Genomic DNA, 18,358 nt, shown 5'->3' with positions numbered 1-18,358 from the left:
GGCGAGGAGAAGGAGAGAAGAGCTGTAGCCCTTTGGGGAGCCCAGAACTAGAAGCTCCCCAGGCCAGGACTGTGACACCCTCTTTGGGGTTCTGCCATTTCTGGCATGTCCAAGCTTCCAGGTAACACTGTGTTCCCTGGTGCCCCAGTGGAAGCTGCTTTCGGAATGGCTGGTCCAGCTGCATCCTTACATGGAGCCGGCATTTGTGTGGGTACTTGGAGCTGCTTGCCCTGCCACAGCCAGCAATCCTGGCTGTGTGTGCTATGGCCAGACCTTGTGCTTGCTCACCTACCCCTCACTGCTGCAATTCTGGCTAGCCCTTGGCCAGGGCGGGATCCGGCCGGTAGCATGAGCCAAGCCCAGCCTGCTGGGCCCAGTGGGCAGAAGGAGCCCATTGGCCCAAGCAAAACTCGGGGAAAGGCGCAACCAGCCACAGAAGTTTCCACCTGGAAAAGCGACACCCTAAGGATCCTGTGACACATACACTATAAATATATCTTTCTAGTCTCCGGGTTTTCTATTTTATATGCTGACACTTTGTTGTACACACGGATACAGTCAATTGTACACATGGATATAGTCAATCAGTCTTTTTCATTAGGGTTGGTATTTTTTCATCTCATTTAAGAATTATTTTTTATTAGTCTTACCAATTGTCTCAGGATCATCTTTTTCATTATCAATTTTTTTCCTCATTGGACTGCATATTAATAATCTCTGTGTAGTATGTTTCTGTTTCTGAGCAATATAGTCTAATGTAATAATTTATTTGCCTTTCCCTTTGGCCAATCCTCCACAGTCTTAAATATCATTGTTTTTTATAAATCTTGATATCTTGAAAATCTCGAAAGCATGCATATTTCAAAATGGTCTTGCCTTTTCTTATTCCTTTTCTCCTACATATCAATTTCATAATGAGATTTTTAAGTTACATTAAAAAGTTAAATGTGGAGATCTGGATTGGAATTGAACTTGGGGAATTATGCAAGACAACTGGCACCTTTATAATATTGAATCCTCCTATTCATAAACGTGTTATATCTCTCCATTTATGTAAATACTGTTCATATCTTTCAATGAAAATAAAAAGATGTTTCTTGTAAAGGTCATATATTATTCTAGTCTTATCTCTAAAGACATTATAATTTTTGTTTCTCTTACTAGTAGAATTTGTTTTAAAATTGCATGTTATTTTACTGTTCTTATCACTGATACAAATGTATATTTTACTGATGTATTATAAAAGATAACCTTGATTATTCTAAGCAATTTGTTTATAAATGTTCCTGTATTGTCTGTAGTCAATAATATATACACATATTTTTTCTACCTTTTTTATTCTCATATTTTGTATTGATTTTTGTCTTGACATGATGATAAGAACCTATAATATAATGTTTTATTTAAATGGTAGTGGTAAGTATCTTTACTTATTCTCGACTTTTAAAGAATTTATCATTGCATACATGTTTTTATACTTTTACTACATTTGTATGTATTCACATAAATTGTTTAGTAATGATTTATATGTTTTTAAACTTTATATAAATGGTATACTCTACATGTTCTTTTTATAGTTCATTATTAAGTACAATATTTTCTGCTGTAGCTATTTGACTTTCTTTTATTCCTGTTTCTTTTTTTGTTTTTTAAAATATTTAAATCATAAATAGATGTTGATGTTTAAATAACCTTTTAAAATTATCCCTTTACAATATTTTAAAAAAAATTTTAAATATATACATTTTTGAACAGTCATATTATTCCGTTAGGTTTCTAATATTTTTACTGTGGGTAGAGCACTTTGTTACATGTAACAATGAGTCTTGGATCTGGGGCATGGTGAGAGGCAAGTGGAACTTCTGAGCCAAGGCCTTTAGTCTTCTACCAGCTTCTTAACCCTTCCCATTTGGGCTTGGAATCTTTCCTTTGCACTTTAGACATGCTGATTTAGCCACATAAAGATGAAGCAACACCTCAGCATGAGAATTTAAAGAGTAAATAATGACCATATCACCTCTGACTAATAGTTAAAATTCTTAAGGAAATTTTCAGTCAATTTTTAAATAGTTTCTGGATTTGCAGTTTGTCACTCTGTTAACTGTCTGGTCACAGGAACTGTTAATTTGTTACATTCTCTTGAATGGAGGTCACAGAGCCTGGGAAAAATAGGTGAAGTAAAATGAACTTCTTTATTTTATTCATGTGTAAACATGAAGAGTCCAGAAAGCCTGAATTAGGATATAGAATTCAGGGTGATTAAAAATTCCACTGTTTGAGTATTATTTTGGTCAATTATATGAATTGGGTCATATAAGCACAATTTTCCCCTCAATAAAGGAATAAAAAAGAATGCGCTACTGCTACTTGTAACACTACAGACACGTCTTCCAGATTTAGTGCTGAGAAAAGAGAAGAAACAAATGAGGACATGCTATAAGTACTGTAGGATTTGTTATATTGAAGTTTCAGGAACAGGGAAAATATGCAGCTAAAACTCAGAGTAGTGGATACCTTTAGGGCTATTATCAAGAGTCTTCTGGAATTTGGTAAATGTTCTATATCTTGATATGGGTGGTGGTTAACTCAGTAGATGAGTATGTCATAGGCTGTGTACTAAAGATTTTTGTACTTTGCTGTGTGCATGTACTATCTCAAAGAGAATATGGCTAAAATAATAAGTTCAGAAGGGGCCTATGGTCTTTCTAAATTATAAATGTATTTTTGGTAATTTGAGACAATTTTGGCACAACCTTTTCAGCCTTACAGGCAATGATTGGTGTGTGTGTGTGTGTGTGTGTGTGTTTGTGTGTGTGCTTGTAGAACATGGGGAAGAAAGGGACTAACTTGTCTGGTTGAGAATGGGGTGGGGATACAACGTGAAGCCTTCAGAGAGGAAATGGAGTTGAGGAGACTTTTTAAGCATGAAGTAGGAACTTTCCAAGTGGATCGTGTGACATACGTGGATCTATAAATGTCCAAGATGTGAAATCACAAGTTATATTTAGGAATTATAAGTTGTTTAGTATAGCTACAATCAAATAGGAGCTGGGAAGTTAAAAAATAGAGAATGGATAGTGTTGAATATCAGGCTAGGAAATTTTGATTTTTCTTTTCTTTTGGGCTCCAGGTATTAGAGAACCATTGATGAATTTTAATTAAGTGATATGATTAAGTTTGCTAAATTGATAGGATTAAGAACTAATTTTGAAAATAGTACCTAAGACAATTTGTGTCTTTCCAAAAGGCCTGTCTTTAGTACTCCATGTAAGTTCCATGCATGATCTCCTTTTGAGACTGATGACTCACAAATCTAAATCTCTATCCCAAACTTCTTCCTTCCTGTTTCTTTAAACTTCTTCGTAGAATTCATTGCTTCTCTATGGATGTAAATTTGGATCATATAGTTGTGTTTGTTCACTTTGACGTAGTATAAGCTTTATGATCACTGTCGGTCACAAAACAGGTTGTAATTCAGAATTGGAATAGTTTTTCCAAGATATCTATAAACACCTCTTTATTCAAAAGCTTCTTCCTCTTTACCCAAACCAAGGCCAGAGACTAATGCCCTTTTGCTACCACATTTCTGCTATTTGGAAAGGACTTTCTCCTTTCATCTCCTCCCCACTCACTAGGGTGTTTGCAGGGGAGGTGAGGAAAAGAGGAGAGATAAGAGTCTCAATGTTGTAAGGTGGCTCATTGACTATTGTCCAGGGGGATGTTTAAACTGACTCTCCTGGTTATTTGTGTGAGAATTTTGAAAACTGTACTAGTAGACCTCCCTCACCTTACCTTCCTTGACCTGGATAGTAGCCTCTCTTTGAGCCAAATATTCTGGATGTCTCCTCTGCTCCTCCTTCTAGCTGTAGTTCCCATAGCTTCCTCCTTCAGGAGTTCCCTTTCCCTGGCTAATTACCCTTTTGAGCAGGATCTCTTTTACTAAATGAATTCCGGCCAACATTTTTACCACACATTCTTTATCATGTCCCTAAGATTTGCACATTTTTGATTCACAATCAGAGAAGGCTGCAAGTTACTTCTCAGATGTGTCACTGCCCTGTGGCCACAGGCCACTTCACCTTGACCAGGTACTAGGCTTCTGTGTCCCCTCAATGGCAGAAAATATCCATCAGTCTCTCTGAGTGGTCCCTGTGAAATCTGTCAGAGGCTGAGGTGGGAGTAGCACATACTCCAATCACTCTCTAAAGTAATCTTCACAAATCCTTTCAAAATCTCATTGAAAAAATTCGTCTTTTATCTGATAAGAGACTCCTGGATGAGTCTGAGCAGTATGGAAGCCTTCTTTTAAGCTATAAAAACATGAAACTATTTTTACTTACACATAATGTCATTGGATTTCACTACCAAACCCAACCATTGTATTATATTGAATAAAAGTGGTAGAGAATTGATATTACATATTGACAATTACCTTCATATGAGTGAACAACTTTTCAATATCATCATACACATTCCAACTGCTTTGCAGTTTTAGCATAAATTATTTATTCTGCAAAAGTAAGGATAAGTCATCTTAAATTCTTCATTAATTGAAAATGAAATGAAATGAAATCATATTGAAATTAATTTTTATGTGCATAATTGTCCATAATTTATTCTGTCCACATGAAATTGCCTTTCATCATTAGTGTAAACTCATTGGTATTCTAAGGTTTTGATATTGGACAGAGTTGAAAAGAATATGCTGGTGCTCCTTTGTTTTCATTATGTCTGCCTTCCCGCTGGACTGTAAGCTGTATAAAGACAGGGATGAGTATTTTAAATCTGGTGATTTGGGGCCTGTACTGTGCTATGCACACATTAGGTGCACAGTGCTTTGTGTCTTCCATATGTCTTTTCGTATTATGGGGAAGGTATTAGGCAAGGTAGATAATTTGAAAAACTTAGAGCATTAGTAATGCTTTTGGAAAAATTATTTCATGCTAATATAAAATAGTTATAGCGTATGGAAAGTATGGTTGACAGACTGTAATACCTTACTACTCTAAAGAGAGGAGGAGATATTTTGAAAGTTAGGAGATGAATACATTTTCTGACATTTGATAAACCATGCTATTGGTAAGCTTGACCTTGTGCTCAGGCAAAATTCTGTGCCATAATAAAACAGCTGGTCCATGAACTTAAAAAATAAGAATGACACTCATAAATAACAAGTTTTATCAGTCTAACTTATTTTTTGTTGTTGTTGCTCATTGGAAAGATCATTTATGGGAACACTAAAGACAGATGTATCTGAGTTTTTTCTTAGCATTTTTTCTAATCATGAAGCATAATTTATATAGAGAAAACCATACGAAATTTTAATTTACAGCTCGGTGAATTGTTACAAAGCTAATATTAATGTATTGCCCCCCTAAGCAAAAAAAAAAAAATGAATATGGGTAACACTGTAATCAAATTGCAGTCAAAACATCATTCCCTCCCACTCACCAAATGTAACCAGTATCCTGACTTCTAACACCATAGGTTAGTTTTGCTAGTTTTTGGAACTTCATATAAATGGAATCATGTAGTATGTATTTTTTTTTTTTTTGGCTTTGGTTTTGGCTTCCTTAATATCTTAGTATTTTGAAGATTCATATATATTGATAAAAGAATCCACAGTTTGTTAATATTAACTAATATACCATTGCCTGTTGCATAAGTATATTGTAAGTTATTTATCTATTCTAATGTTGGTGAACTTTGTTTCCAGGTTGTTGTTGTTGTTGTTGTTCTGCTATGTTGAAAGTACTTTCTTGATGTGTCTCTTGATGCACATATGCATATATTTCTGAAGAGTGCATACCTAGGAGTATTATTGCTGGGTTATAAAGTATGTGTATCTTTAAACTTAGCAGGTAATACTAAATATTTTCCCAAAATAGTTATACAAATTTACATTTTGACCAGCAGTGTTTTTGTTGTTTTATGTCTTTGCTAACAGTTGATAGTGTCATTCTTTTTGTTAACTTAGGTAGATGAGAAGTTATATCTTAAGTGGTTTTGATTAGCATTGTTCTGATTACTAATAAGAATATTAGTAACAAGAGTACATGTATTTGTGGCCCATTTGTACATCCCTTTTAAAATTTTTCATGTTTAAATCATGTAAATCATTTTGGAGTGACAGGAAGTGTCAAGATAAGCAAAAAAAAAAAAAAAAAAAAAAAAGGACAGGGAAGTCCTGTGTACCCATTACTCAGATTTCTATGACTTTAACATCTTGCACAACTATCCTACAAGATAAAAACTAGGAAGTTGGCATTGGTACAGTCCACAAGTGAGCAGATTCATATTTCACCATTTTTATTGACACTGATTTATGTTTGTATGTGTATTGTCTATGCAACTTTATCACATACATAGATTCATGTAACCACCCTTATAATCAAGATACAATGTTGTTCCGTTACCACAAGGCTCCTATTTCTTGCCTCTTTTGGACACATCTCACTCTCATCCCTAACCCATGGCAACCACTCATCTGTTCTTCATGTATATTATTATTTTTGGAAGCACCTATTTTCGTCTGTTATATTTTTATTATTGACTTTTAGATGTTTTTACATGTAATTATATGTATAATAAGTATCTTTTCCTAGTCCATGAGTTGAATTTATATTTTCTTATTGGTGTATTATGATTAATAAAAGTTTTTGATATAAATACAATTATTTTTTCTTCATGTTCGGTGCGTTTGAGCTCTTGAGAAAATTTCCCCTACCCTCAGATAATTAAGGCATTCTCTTAGAAGCTTTATTTTTTGTCACATTTATATCAACAGTCCAGCTGAAATTGTTAGTACGAGTAGAAGTCAGGTTTAACTTTTTTTCTATATGGCTATCCAACTGACCCAGCATTCTTTATTGAAAAGACTTTTTCTCCATGGTTTTGCAATTCAACCTTTATACTGAATCAAATGGCCATATCTGTTAAAGTCTGGTTCAGGGATTTCTATGTGCCACTGGTTGATTTGTCTACCCTTGTTATTATCATTTTATTTACTGTTGATTTAAAATATGTCTTAACGTCCAGCAGAGCAAATAGTTTCAACTTGTTCTTCTTCATCAGTGTCTTGGATTTTCTTGGTTGTTTGCATTTCCATATACCTTTTAGAAGCATCTTCTCAAGTGATAAAGAGAAAACTGGGTTTTTGATAGGTATTGCATTGAATGTAATAAATATTTTAGGTATGAGTTATTTCTACATTATTGAATCTTATAATTTCTGAATATGGCACAGCCCTCTATTTATTTAAATCTCTATTTTCTTTTAATGTTGTTTTATTGCTTTATCATAAAGTTTTTACCATCTCTTGTGAGATTTATTCCAGGGCATTTGATATTTTTAATGCTATTGTAAATAGTATATTTTCAAAGTTTCATTTTCTAAATATTTGTTGATATTATAAAGAAATGCAAAGGATTTTTATATATTGGCTTTGTATCCAGAAACTTACTAAACTCACTTACTGATCCTAGTAATTTATCTCTTGATTCTTTAATATTTTCTGTACATATTACCATAACATTTTCAAATAACAGTTTTATTTCTTCCTTTCTGTTTATACTGCTTGCTTGCTTTCCCCACCTCCCTTTTCTCCCTCCCTCGTCTTGTGTTTTCTTGTTTTACTGCATGGCTATATTTTAAGTACAGTGCTGAACAGAAGTCATATTAGTAGGCACCTGTGTGTTATTCCTAATCATTCGAAAGTTTTTAACTGTTCACTAATATGTTTGATGTTTACTGTAGATATCAGCAGATCTGATTCCTTTATCAGATAAAGGAAGATTATGAAAGTCCCCTTCTATTTCTCATTTACCAAGATAAATTTTAGGTCATGAGTCAATGTTTAATTTATCAGATTGTATATCTACACCCATAGAGATGAGCATATAATTTTTCTTTTTTTGTTAGTGTGGTGTTACGCTGATTTATTTTTAAATCTTAAACCAACTTTTTATTCTTGTGATAGTATCCACTTGGAATTGATGTGTGATTCATTTTATACATTCCTGGATTCAGTTTGCTAATGTTTGCTTAGGATCTTTGCATCTATGAACATCAGTGAGATAAGCTTATAATTTCCTGGATTTTAGCAAGTAATTTTTGTTTTACCATGTCTTTCTCCTTCTCTTGGTCAAAGTGTGTCTCTCATGAATTTACTTTATTAGGTAGTGTTCCTGCATTCTTAAACCACACACTCACACTCATGTTCAGTCAATTACCAGTTCTGTAACCTCTGCCTCTTATATGATATATCATTCAGTTTCATCATTTTTTCCATCTCATCGGCGTCTACGCTAGTTCAGGATGCTATTGTATATTTCTTGGATTGCTCTAACAAAGCCTACAAGGTTTTTCTGCCACAAGTTTGGCTCCCTTCTATTTTCTGTATGGCAGTTCAGGTGAACTGTTAAAATTACAAACCCTATTATAGTGCATGGCTTCTTAAAATTTTGCAGTGGCTCCTCATTGGATTTCTTTCAGCTCCTCAAATTGATTGTGTTCTCTTATGCCAAAGCCATTGTCTATGTTGTTTACTATGCTGGAAACTTTCACAGTAGTGTACAAACTAAAATATCTGCATGGCAGAGCAGAGGTGTTGAAACAGAACAAGGGTTGGCAAAAGAATGCCAGATAAGAAAAAAAAAATGTATGGAGAGATGCAAAGGGCAATTTAGAAGCTGATTTTTCATGCTTATTATCATTTAATTTACTGTTGACTTAACTTATGTTCACCAACTTTTTTATGCTTGTCATGGCATGTGTTGAGGGACCTGGAGGTTAATTCTTAAAGGGAGCAAGTTGTGTTCGATCCCTGTGCTCTGTGCTGGACGGCACAGCTTATGGGCCTTGTACAAAGTGCAACCTTTTCTGAAGGAAATAACCATGGTGGTAAGGAATTTTTGAAGGTGCTAGGGATGGTTAACCTGGCAAAGGTGATACTTGAAGAACTGTCATATAGAACAAATTAAATATATTTTGTACACATTGATGACTATGAAGATTATGAATAATTACAAATGGACAGAAGTATAGAAATACAGATTTTGTCTCCAAATTAACAAGAAATATCTAAAGACCAAAACTGCCTCAATATGAACAGGGCTGCCTCCTGAGACCATAAGTTTCTTCAGGAAGTAGTTGATCTATTATAAAGGGAATTTATATATTGAGGCAGTGGTGCCAAAGCACAGTGTCTGGGGCTTCCAGTAGTTTTGGAAGCCTCCTGTGTCAGTCTAATGTGCAGAAAAGTTTAGGAAGCTCTTCATTAAGCAGAGGTTTCAACAGTGGTTTTTCTATATCACAAGTATCAAAAAGAGATGAAAAGAATACAGATGTCCAAGCACTTTTCTGTAGCTTCTAAATTAGCAGAGATAAAGGTATACCCCAGGAATTTATATGTTTATAATTATTTTCAGTTGATTCGATTTTCTAGCTGTCCTTGGAAGCCACTTTAAATTATCTCTTTTAAAAAAAAGTACTGCGCATAGTATATCTACAACCCAGTAAGGCACTTGACAGATTTGCTTATGTTATCTTTGTAAGACAAAATATGTAATATGAGTCAAGAAGAGTACAACTAGAACAAATAATGGGTTTTGATGTCAAAGCAATCTGAATTCTAATTCTAGTTCTGTTACTTACTAGACTTATAAAAATGTATTTACTCTCTCAATCTTTATTATGCCATCTTAAAATGGAGTGATAATAACCATTTTACAGGTCCTTTTTGAAGTCTAAATAATCTATGAAAGGTATCCAACTACAACACAGTATCTGGCCATATTGGTCTCTCTTCTAAAAGTCTGTGGTTCTATAAATGCAGAAATTCAAGCGTGGAACAGTAAAGCATACATACAGGTTTGATGAGTAGTTGTGTCTTCTTTGTTACTTTTTAGCTTGTTATGTTAAAGTCCATAAAGGTAGAGAATAATGTCTCTCACCATTATTTTTAAGTCAATCATTGTTTATACCTAAAATATTTTTTAATTGAAAATTTCAAATAAGAATTTATTTTACTAATTGCAACAAAAAATGGTGAAAGAGAATTAACTGTGTGCTTACTTTTTTAAATTACAGGTTTACAGGAAATCTGTCATTTTTTATTAAAATGGAAAACCGTGCAGAAAGAAAAAGATAGCAATTGAAGTTAAAATTCCTGGATGACTATTTTGCTTTCGAGGAGTCAGCATTTAAAAACGATATGCTGATTTGGAAGGTCCTGGGAGTAAACTGCAAACTTTATTTTTTCCATTCAATCAATGGATTTTTTAACCATTCCTTGGAGTCGATGAAGTTCGGAGACAGTGTGTGATGGGGAATGTGGCCGGCCAGTGTGTTCCTAGTAATTGCATCTTGGATTAGTTTGCTGCTTTTTTGAAGAGATTCCATTTTGAAGGGCAAGAACCTAATGTGATGGATTTATCTTCCGAAATGAACAGACATGGGAAGAATCCAGTGAGTCACAAGCTAGAAGATCAGAAGAAGGTAAAAGAAATCATTTCTCTTTGCTTAGTCCTTTTTGTTTATGCTTAAAGAGATTTTTTGAGATTGAAAATGAATGCGCCTTATGAGATAAAATAACATACTATTTCATGGAAATCAACCCTGCTGGATAGCAATGTGTTTCTGTGGGTCTGGATTTCATTACCAGTTGGTGATTTTGTTTCCAAAGTCCTCTGCATTTATCCATCCAGTGGATTGGCAAGGATTCCACTGTGTTCTCTCACTCTTCACTTCATGCTAGTGACCTGTTGAACTTACCTCATAGTAATAGTTCTCTGAGACCCAGAGTGAGGCATGAGTCATGGGCACCTCTGGAGTAATGGAGTAGGCTAGAGTTCTCCTTAAAGAGAACACCTGCCTTACAGCCATTAGAAAGCATAGGTGGCATTTTAAATTCTCCATTTTCATATTCTTGGGCCACATCAGCTTAGGACTTCTGAATTATACAGCTGGCCTGGAAAGAAAGTTGTGAGGCAACTGTGAGCTTTGGTTTGATTCCACATGGTGGCGAAAGAACTGATGGAAGAAAGAACTGCGCTAACTTTTTTAAAGGAAAGGGTTTAGCGAGCTTTTTAGTAAGAAGTGGGGATTGAATACTAAGGGATGTACTTCAACTTCATTTTTCTAGCTTTTTAGAAACTCCTACCTGCTGAATTGCTGCATTGGAGTGAGAACTAGCTAAGGAGCGCTTATCAGAAGGGTCACAGATGATGCCCAGGAGAGACAGCCCCACTCATACTGAAACGTATCACCTTTTATAGTGCTCTGTGGACTCTGATAGTACAGGATAGGTGTGTGGAGATGCAGTAGCTATAGCACTGGCAAGAAATGAGAGAAAAGGAAGGAAATTTTTAGTTAGATGTGGATCTAAGGACCATAATTAAGCTTTGTTTTTACATATGTCTTAGAAATATTGTTTACTATTCACTTCTCACATCCTGAAAGACAACTAGCTAGGTCTTTCCCAGTGGTGAAGGTAAGTTTGGAAGAGGCTGTGCTGAGTCAATGGCTTATTAATTTTGTTTTGCCAATATGGTCAATGCAACTAGCATGGGGCTACAGTAATCCTTTCATCATTAATAGAGGCAGAAATGCATGGATTGTTTATTCTGTTTGTTTCATTTGTTGTGCAGTATAAGTAAATATCAGAAAATACTAAATACTATAAAATTCAGGGTGCCTGAAATCAGTTTTTGCTTTAATGTGAATATAAATTTCTACACAAATACTTGTGTTGCAAATAAGTTTGTTGCTGTGTGTTCAGTCTGCTTTTTTTTTCCTGCTAGCACTAGGGTGTTATATCAGAGGAGATGGCACTGTAAATTTCAATCTAAAGCGTTCTCTGCAATTTCACTACTAAGAAGCCGTTTAGTCATCGTTTTTAATCTACATTTTTATAATGTCCTTAACTCTGATGGTAATTTTGGTACTATATTGGGTGGGTAAAGAGGGAGGGAAGTAATAAGCAAGTGATTAATTATAGAGTTATAATTTCTGATAGAGATCCTGCTTTTATGACAGAAAAGACGAGTTCTTCTGCAGGTGCTATCTTTTCATTCCCTGGCTATGAGATATTTTCTGCAAACACAGAAGGGTTTAAAGCTGAAGAATGGAATGAATTCTTAAAGTCATACTCTGAGTTTTTTTGTGTGGAACTTTAAACAATGTTTTGTAATGATACTTGGTTTCCTAGGCCAACTCACACAAAACTGCTCGGCTCATATATAATGTACTAATAGTAATAGAATTTAGACAAACCATGGAGAACCATAATTCTGTAAGAAATGCAAAAATACTACCTTGGTGATATGGCACAACAAGACCCCCATCTCATTATAGCCGCACCTTCTCATCGGTAAGGGAATGCAAGAGGAGTGAACATTTTCAATGAGCAGTATCAAGAGTGGAAAATGCAGTTCTAATGACCTCTTGGCTCCCCCACTGCTGTGGGCACCTCAAAAGTAGCCTTGATGTGTAAGATCTGCAAATAAACCAGAAACTTGATATGTATAGATAAAGATTTAAGATTCAAAATTTTTGAATCTTAAGTGTCATCAAGAACACCTAGTCTCAATAACACATTTTTTGTTAGTTTACATTAAAGAAAAAATGAAATGTAGCATCATAAATCTTGGTAGATGAAGCTCTGTCCATGGCCCTGCCAACACATCATTGCTAGTAGAGATTAGAAGGTCATTTACGTAATTACTTCAAGTGTTTATAGTCCTTCATGATGAATTAATTTAGCAGGCACAGTGTTCCACATTGATGAAACAGAATGCATTTAGCCTGACTCCAGCTTCATTGAGAGGTGAAGCATCTTTTTGATATTACTGAAAAAGTGTTATCTTTTCCTGGTGTTTGGCAGATTGTACACATTCAACAAAGCAAGATGCATTGAAATGGATTGAATAAGCACCCATTCTAAGCACTACACAACTGATCTCTTGTTCATCCTACAATAAATCACTAGCTTTTGTTCTTAAGATATGTAGATTTGTACTTATTATGTTCTATTTCTGAGTAGAAACTCTTAGGATATATGAACTGCTTGTATGAGTTTGTGAGTATGTGTTCTACGGAATGAGTAGGTGAATGTCAGGGAAGAGGTCATTTAGAGGGTGCTTACCATATGTCAGGATTGTGCATGGTCCCTTTTGGTTTATTAGGATAGTATCTTCCTACAAGATAAAAGCTGCTTTTATCTCCTTAAGAGTTTGGGTCTTCTAAAAATAATTATCTATTCCTTAAGAATATAAATATCGGCCGGGCGCGGTGGCTCACGCCTGTAATCCCAGCACTTTGGGAGGCCGAGGCGGGTGGATCACAAGGTCAAGAGATCGAGACCATCCTGGTCAACATGGTGAAACCCTGCCTTTACTAAAAATACAAAAAATTAGCTGGGTACGGTGGCGCGTGCCTGTAATCCCAGCTACTCAGGAGGCTGAGGCAGGAGAATTGCCTGAACCCAGGAGGCGGAGGTTGAGGTGAGCCGAGATTGTGCCATTGCACTCCAGCCTGGGTAACAAGAGCGAAACTCCATCTCAAAAAAAAAAAAAAAAGAATATAAATATCATTATTTAAAATTAAAGCATTCAAAAGTGTTTGAATTTATGCATTTCTTTTAAATAATGTCTCATCACCTTGCTAAATCTGAACAGAGGAGCACATATTTGAAAGTTACAAGGTGTCATATCCACAAATTCGGTTTGAAGTGCTCTTCGTTATAGATAAACTTCAGATGTGGATCTTATAGGAGTTAAAGATAATACTTCAAGAATCTTATAGGAGTTGAAGAAAATACTTCTAAGGTTCTCAAATCAACTTGGATTAGTGTAGAACTAGGTGGAATTTAATGGCTTTTTTTTTTCTTGTGATTTTTTTCAGTAGAACTTTTAGTTAGTATTGGCCCATAATCCAGCTCTTGGCATTCAGGTTCTGGAATGTCCCATATGGGAAAATTATCGTGGCATCTCAGACCTCCTGAATGCCCATAATGAAGTGTTTTATTTTTGAAAACATGACTTTTTGACCTTTGCACACTCAATGCCAGTGAGGTTAATATATTGCTGCCCACTAATTTTGTTGCTTTGTGGGATTATTTCTGCAAAACAAATGCAAAACAGTGAAAGCTCAATAGGTACAAATGATACTGTTATGTAATTAATTGTGACCTTGAACTGAAAAGCAGAGCATAGTAGATTTTACTGTTCATCTAATTGTAGCAGTTTGCAATTCAGACAGTCCTGGGACACTGTTTTATTGCTCCATGAATATTTTGTGCATTAAACCAAAACATCTGTCATAGTCAATAATTTACTAGGTAGTGATAAAAAGGTAGCAGGATACACACATCAAAATTATGGCAAAAAATTGCTATAAGTATTTGGCAATCTCTTGGTTGTATTTTGTTGCTCTGTTCTCTAAACCAGAAAGGGATCAGCAATATTATTGTGTATATGTAGATGTATTTTACTTTTATGGAAATGTTTTAAGATTAATACAATCCCAGTTTTTCACTTCCTAAAATCACATATTTTACATATTCAGTTTGCCAGAGTTAATTTCCCCTTGCCATGAAAAAGCTCAAGATCAATTCCAGTACATCACATCTGTTCTTCTGAGACAGCAATTATTTCAGAAGTGACATATCCTGGGTATAGTGTTTGAGATGTGATGAATTATGTAAAATGAGATAAATTATTGTATTTATTGATAGAAACAATACTGATATAGAAAAAGCCTATTATTTTAAGGGCTGTTCCTGTGATTTTTTTGGATTTTTAAAATCAAGTTTAAGCGGGGTGTTAGAGAAAGCATCATGTTCATGTTACAATGAATGCTTCATCAATGTCAGTTCAGATAGACCTGTTTTGTTCTTTCTCTTTCAACTGACATTAAGCAGGAGTGTGGTCCAGGCGTGCATGTCTGCATATGACTGTGTTAGGTTACTTTAATAATTTTCCTGGAAACATCACCCTCTTAGGATTACCAGAGCTCTACAGAGTAAAGGTACTTTATCAATTTAAAGCCTAGTTCTTATTTTGCTATTCATTTCATTTAGTGTGCTGATTCTTTTAACTTTATTTGTTGCATTTTCTTGCAGTGATGGTAAAATAACATCATATAAAAGTCAAAAAGTGTTCTTCAGATTATTCTTGCAGATGTAGACTATTTAAAATTCTTTATGTTGGAAACTAATTACAAATCTGTTTTCTTGAAAGGAAATATGAGCATAAGTCAATAAAGAAGAGACAGTTTAGTAAGGATAGATCTAGCCCTTCTATTTGCTGATTTTCATAAAGGTCAGCCTCGTTAAATGAGGCCATTAAATGAGGTCATTTAATTATTTTTATAAATCTTCCTGATTTCCTTTTTTAGTGTATATTACATAAGTCATAGGGACCATGAGGGATGATGAAGTTTCTGAAATAACATCACATCATTTACTGTCAGTCAATCCTCAAGCATGGCTCTAGTAAGAGTGAATTGTAGTGGCAGTTTCAGCAAAATTGGTTAGTCATCCAGTTGTTGATTATCTAAACTTTTCATTAAACATAGCCATTTTACAATGTTATTATATAAGTCTGGAATTAATGTACAGACATAAGTATAAACATCAAGTTCCCAAAGAAACTCTCTCTGCGATTGTAGCATACTGGGATGCCGATTAGGACAATTCCTAATTTCTACCTCTACCTCATTCTTCTATAAGATAATGCCACAAACAGGTGTCTCCCAGTTGTTTTACCTGGCATTCTCTAAGGATGAATTAGATGAAGTGACTCTTTTTCTACTCAGAAGTGATTCTAGAAACTTCTTTTTCAGATCTGAACTTGGATAGAGCCTCTTTTCAATTTTTCTCTACCATATCATACACATCTAAAAATTCACATGGCCATTGGCCTTTTTGTACCTGGCAGCACACATTTTTTGATCTAAAGGGACTTGGTATAACAGAAGAAACTGGAAATGAATAAAAGTGATTGGGGCATAAGCATACTTCATGTTTTCACTATCTTGTTAGACTATGTGCTTTCTCCTGATTGGTGGATTTAAGAGGTCAATAGATACAGTAAGCCTATATCTACATATAAATGAATAGATAAAATATACAGTCTCAACATATATAGCACTCAATATATTTTGAACATTTTGAAGGCATAATTACATGAAAATCTCTGAATATCAGTTACCATTATTTATGATTTTAATTATAATTATTATTAACATATAAGTTTATTCCATTTTAATTCTGATTTTTCTTAAACCCCTTCCTCTGTCTTGATATTAACAAGTGAATTCCAGCTTTTATCATTTCATAAAGGAATGAATATACTAAGACTAACTTTTTTTCTTTCAAAATATGTCCCATTTGTTTTTCTGGACAGCAGGCTGCCTGCTAGTGAGCTGGGCCATCTGATTTAATAGCAATAAGACAGGGTGGACAAAAATTTTTGTGGTTTTCTTACACAGGGACTGACTAATTGTCTCCAAGATTGATTCTATTTCAGGAATATGCAATGCCTGGGATAAGAATTAAATGAAACAAAGCAGATTTAATGATATGTTACAGAAGTGGCAGACATGAGGAATTCTGCCCATTTTGCATATAATTTTTTATAGTATGGCTGAAAAGTAAAAAAAAAAAATCAATATCTTTGATTTTATGAGTATATTCTGAGGACCAACAGCATCACTGTCATCTGGGAACTTATAGGAAATACAAAGTCTCAGGACCTACACTAAACCTATTGAATATGGGAATGTGCATTTGAAGATCTGCAGGTGACTCTAATACACAGCAATATTTGAGAACCATTGCCCTACAGATTGTTTCTGAGAGCACCCCAGGAGGATTAAGTTTTAGTTACCCACCGCTGTGATGTGCTCAGTAAGGTGGCCTTTATTTTCTATCTTCTGGTTTCTGTCTCCCTTCCTAACTCCCCTCCCAGTATTTCCTGGAATCATCAGCCAAATAAATTACTTGCACTTGGATCATTGCTTCGGGGTCTACTCTCAGGAAACCTAAACTATGACATTCTATATCTACAGTTCTGGTATTCATATTTGTTTCAGTCAGCTAATATTGGACTCTGTTAGCACAGCTGTTTGGAATTTAAACTTTTCAAGAATTCTTTCATCCTTATTATTCATTCCCGTTTTATTCTTGGATATCCTAAGTGCATACCCAGACTGATGATAATATCAACACTTGTCCAGTATGGTTGATCATTTTTAAAAATAAACAGGCAATTTATAGGTGAGCCACACAGAGAACAGCTGCTGCCATCACTCACTCCCTCTCCATTGTTGATGGCCTCTGCAACTGTCATTGTCCCAAGCAGTTGCTGACAGAGCTGCCAATACCCCTTTCCATGTCTTATCTTTATTCATTCAAAAATAAACAAGACACAATTATGAGACATTTATTGAATCAGATGTTTGATGCTTGGAATCTGGGGTGGGTTTTTAGGCAGAATCTTTCTATTCATTCCTCTCTCTTTCTTAGAGTTCCTTGTAAGGAAGCTATATATTAAATGGTGACTAAATGGGAAAAAAATGACTGGCATTATAAAAAAGAGTATGTGTATGAATGTCTCAAACTCCCCTAAAAGTGGATCATTTCTAAAAAGCTTTAGTGCCATAGGTCCAAAAGCCAAATCTGTGTTTTTGTTTTGTTTTTTGTTTTTTTGAGTCCCTCAAAACTGGAATCACCGTTTACTGAGCAGACCAAATACTAACCAAATCAGTTGTGTGGATGAAAATGGACGGAGCTTGCCCAAAGATAGCGACCCTGTTAGGTGAGCTTAGCACAAGTGAGCAATACATTGAAAAGAAGTGGTGGTGCCTATGACCTTACCTTACTTTGTTCTGTGATGCAATAACAGACTTGCTAATCTATAAGAAACAGAAATTTCTTGGCTAACAGTTCTGGATGCTGGAAAGTCCAATGCTGAGGTGTTGGCATCTGGTTAGGCATCTGATGAGGCATCTTGCTGCATCATCACATAAGAAGGAAGAGAGAACTAGAGAGAGCAAGTGGTGGCTGAAATCACTCTTTTATAGCAGCTCCAACCCCAACCATGGAGCCCTCAGTATATAATCACCTCTGGAAAGTCCCACCTCTTAATACTGTTATAATGGCAGTTAAATATCAACATGAGTTGTGGAGGAGACTAACGTACAAACCATAGTACTACCTTTAGTAGAAAACAACCACTGCCTCCTAAGGCAACATTGGCTTACTACTTCATTCAAGACCAGATGAAACTAGCAATGTCTTTGGGAAGATTCAGTAAAATACAGAATCACAGAGTTAGGAGCACAGAATGTACAGTAA

At 35.1% G+C, this 18,358-nt stretch overlaps 1 protein-coding gene across 3 annotated transcripts in view; it reads left to right on the top strand.

The window, feature by feature from the left end:
* NAV3 (neuron navigator 3) overlaps positions 1-18,358 on the top strand; it is an 853,828-nt gene that overhangs the window by 223,757 nt on the left and 611,713 nt on the right. For all 3 annotated transcript variants that reach the window (XM_064376945.1, XM_064376946.1, XM_064376947.1), the window contains exon 2: positions 10,090-10,497. In XM_064376945.1, coding sequence (XP_064233015.1) covers positions 10,426-10,497 — 72 coding nt within the window. In that variant the 5' untranslated portion in view covers positions 10,090-10,425. The remainder of the gene's footprint in view (positions 1-10,089; positions 10,498-18,358) is intronic.

The sequence above is a fragment of the Aotus nancymaae genome, unplaced genomic scaffold (assembly GCF_030222135.1).
Source record: "Aotus nancymaae isolate 86718 unplaced genomic scaffold, 86718_ANA_hifiasm-v0.15.2.pri h1tg000016l, whole genome shotgun sequence".
NCBI classification, from domain to species: domain Eukaryota; kingdom Metazoa; phylum Chordata; class Mammalia; order Primates; family Aotidae; genus Aotus; species Aotus nancymaae.
The sequence above is the reverse complement of the archived record's forward strand: the minus strand, read 5'-3'. Positions and strand labels throughout refer to the sequence as shown.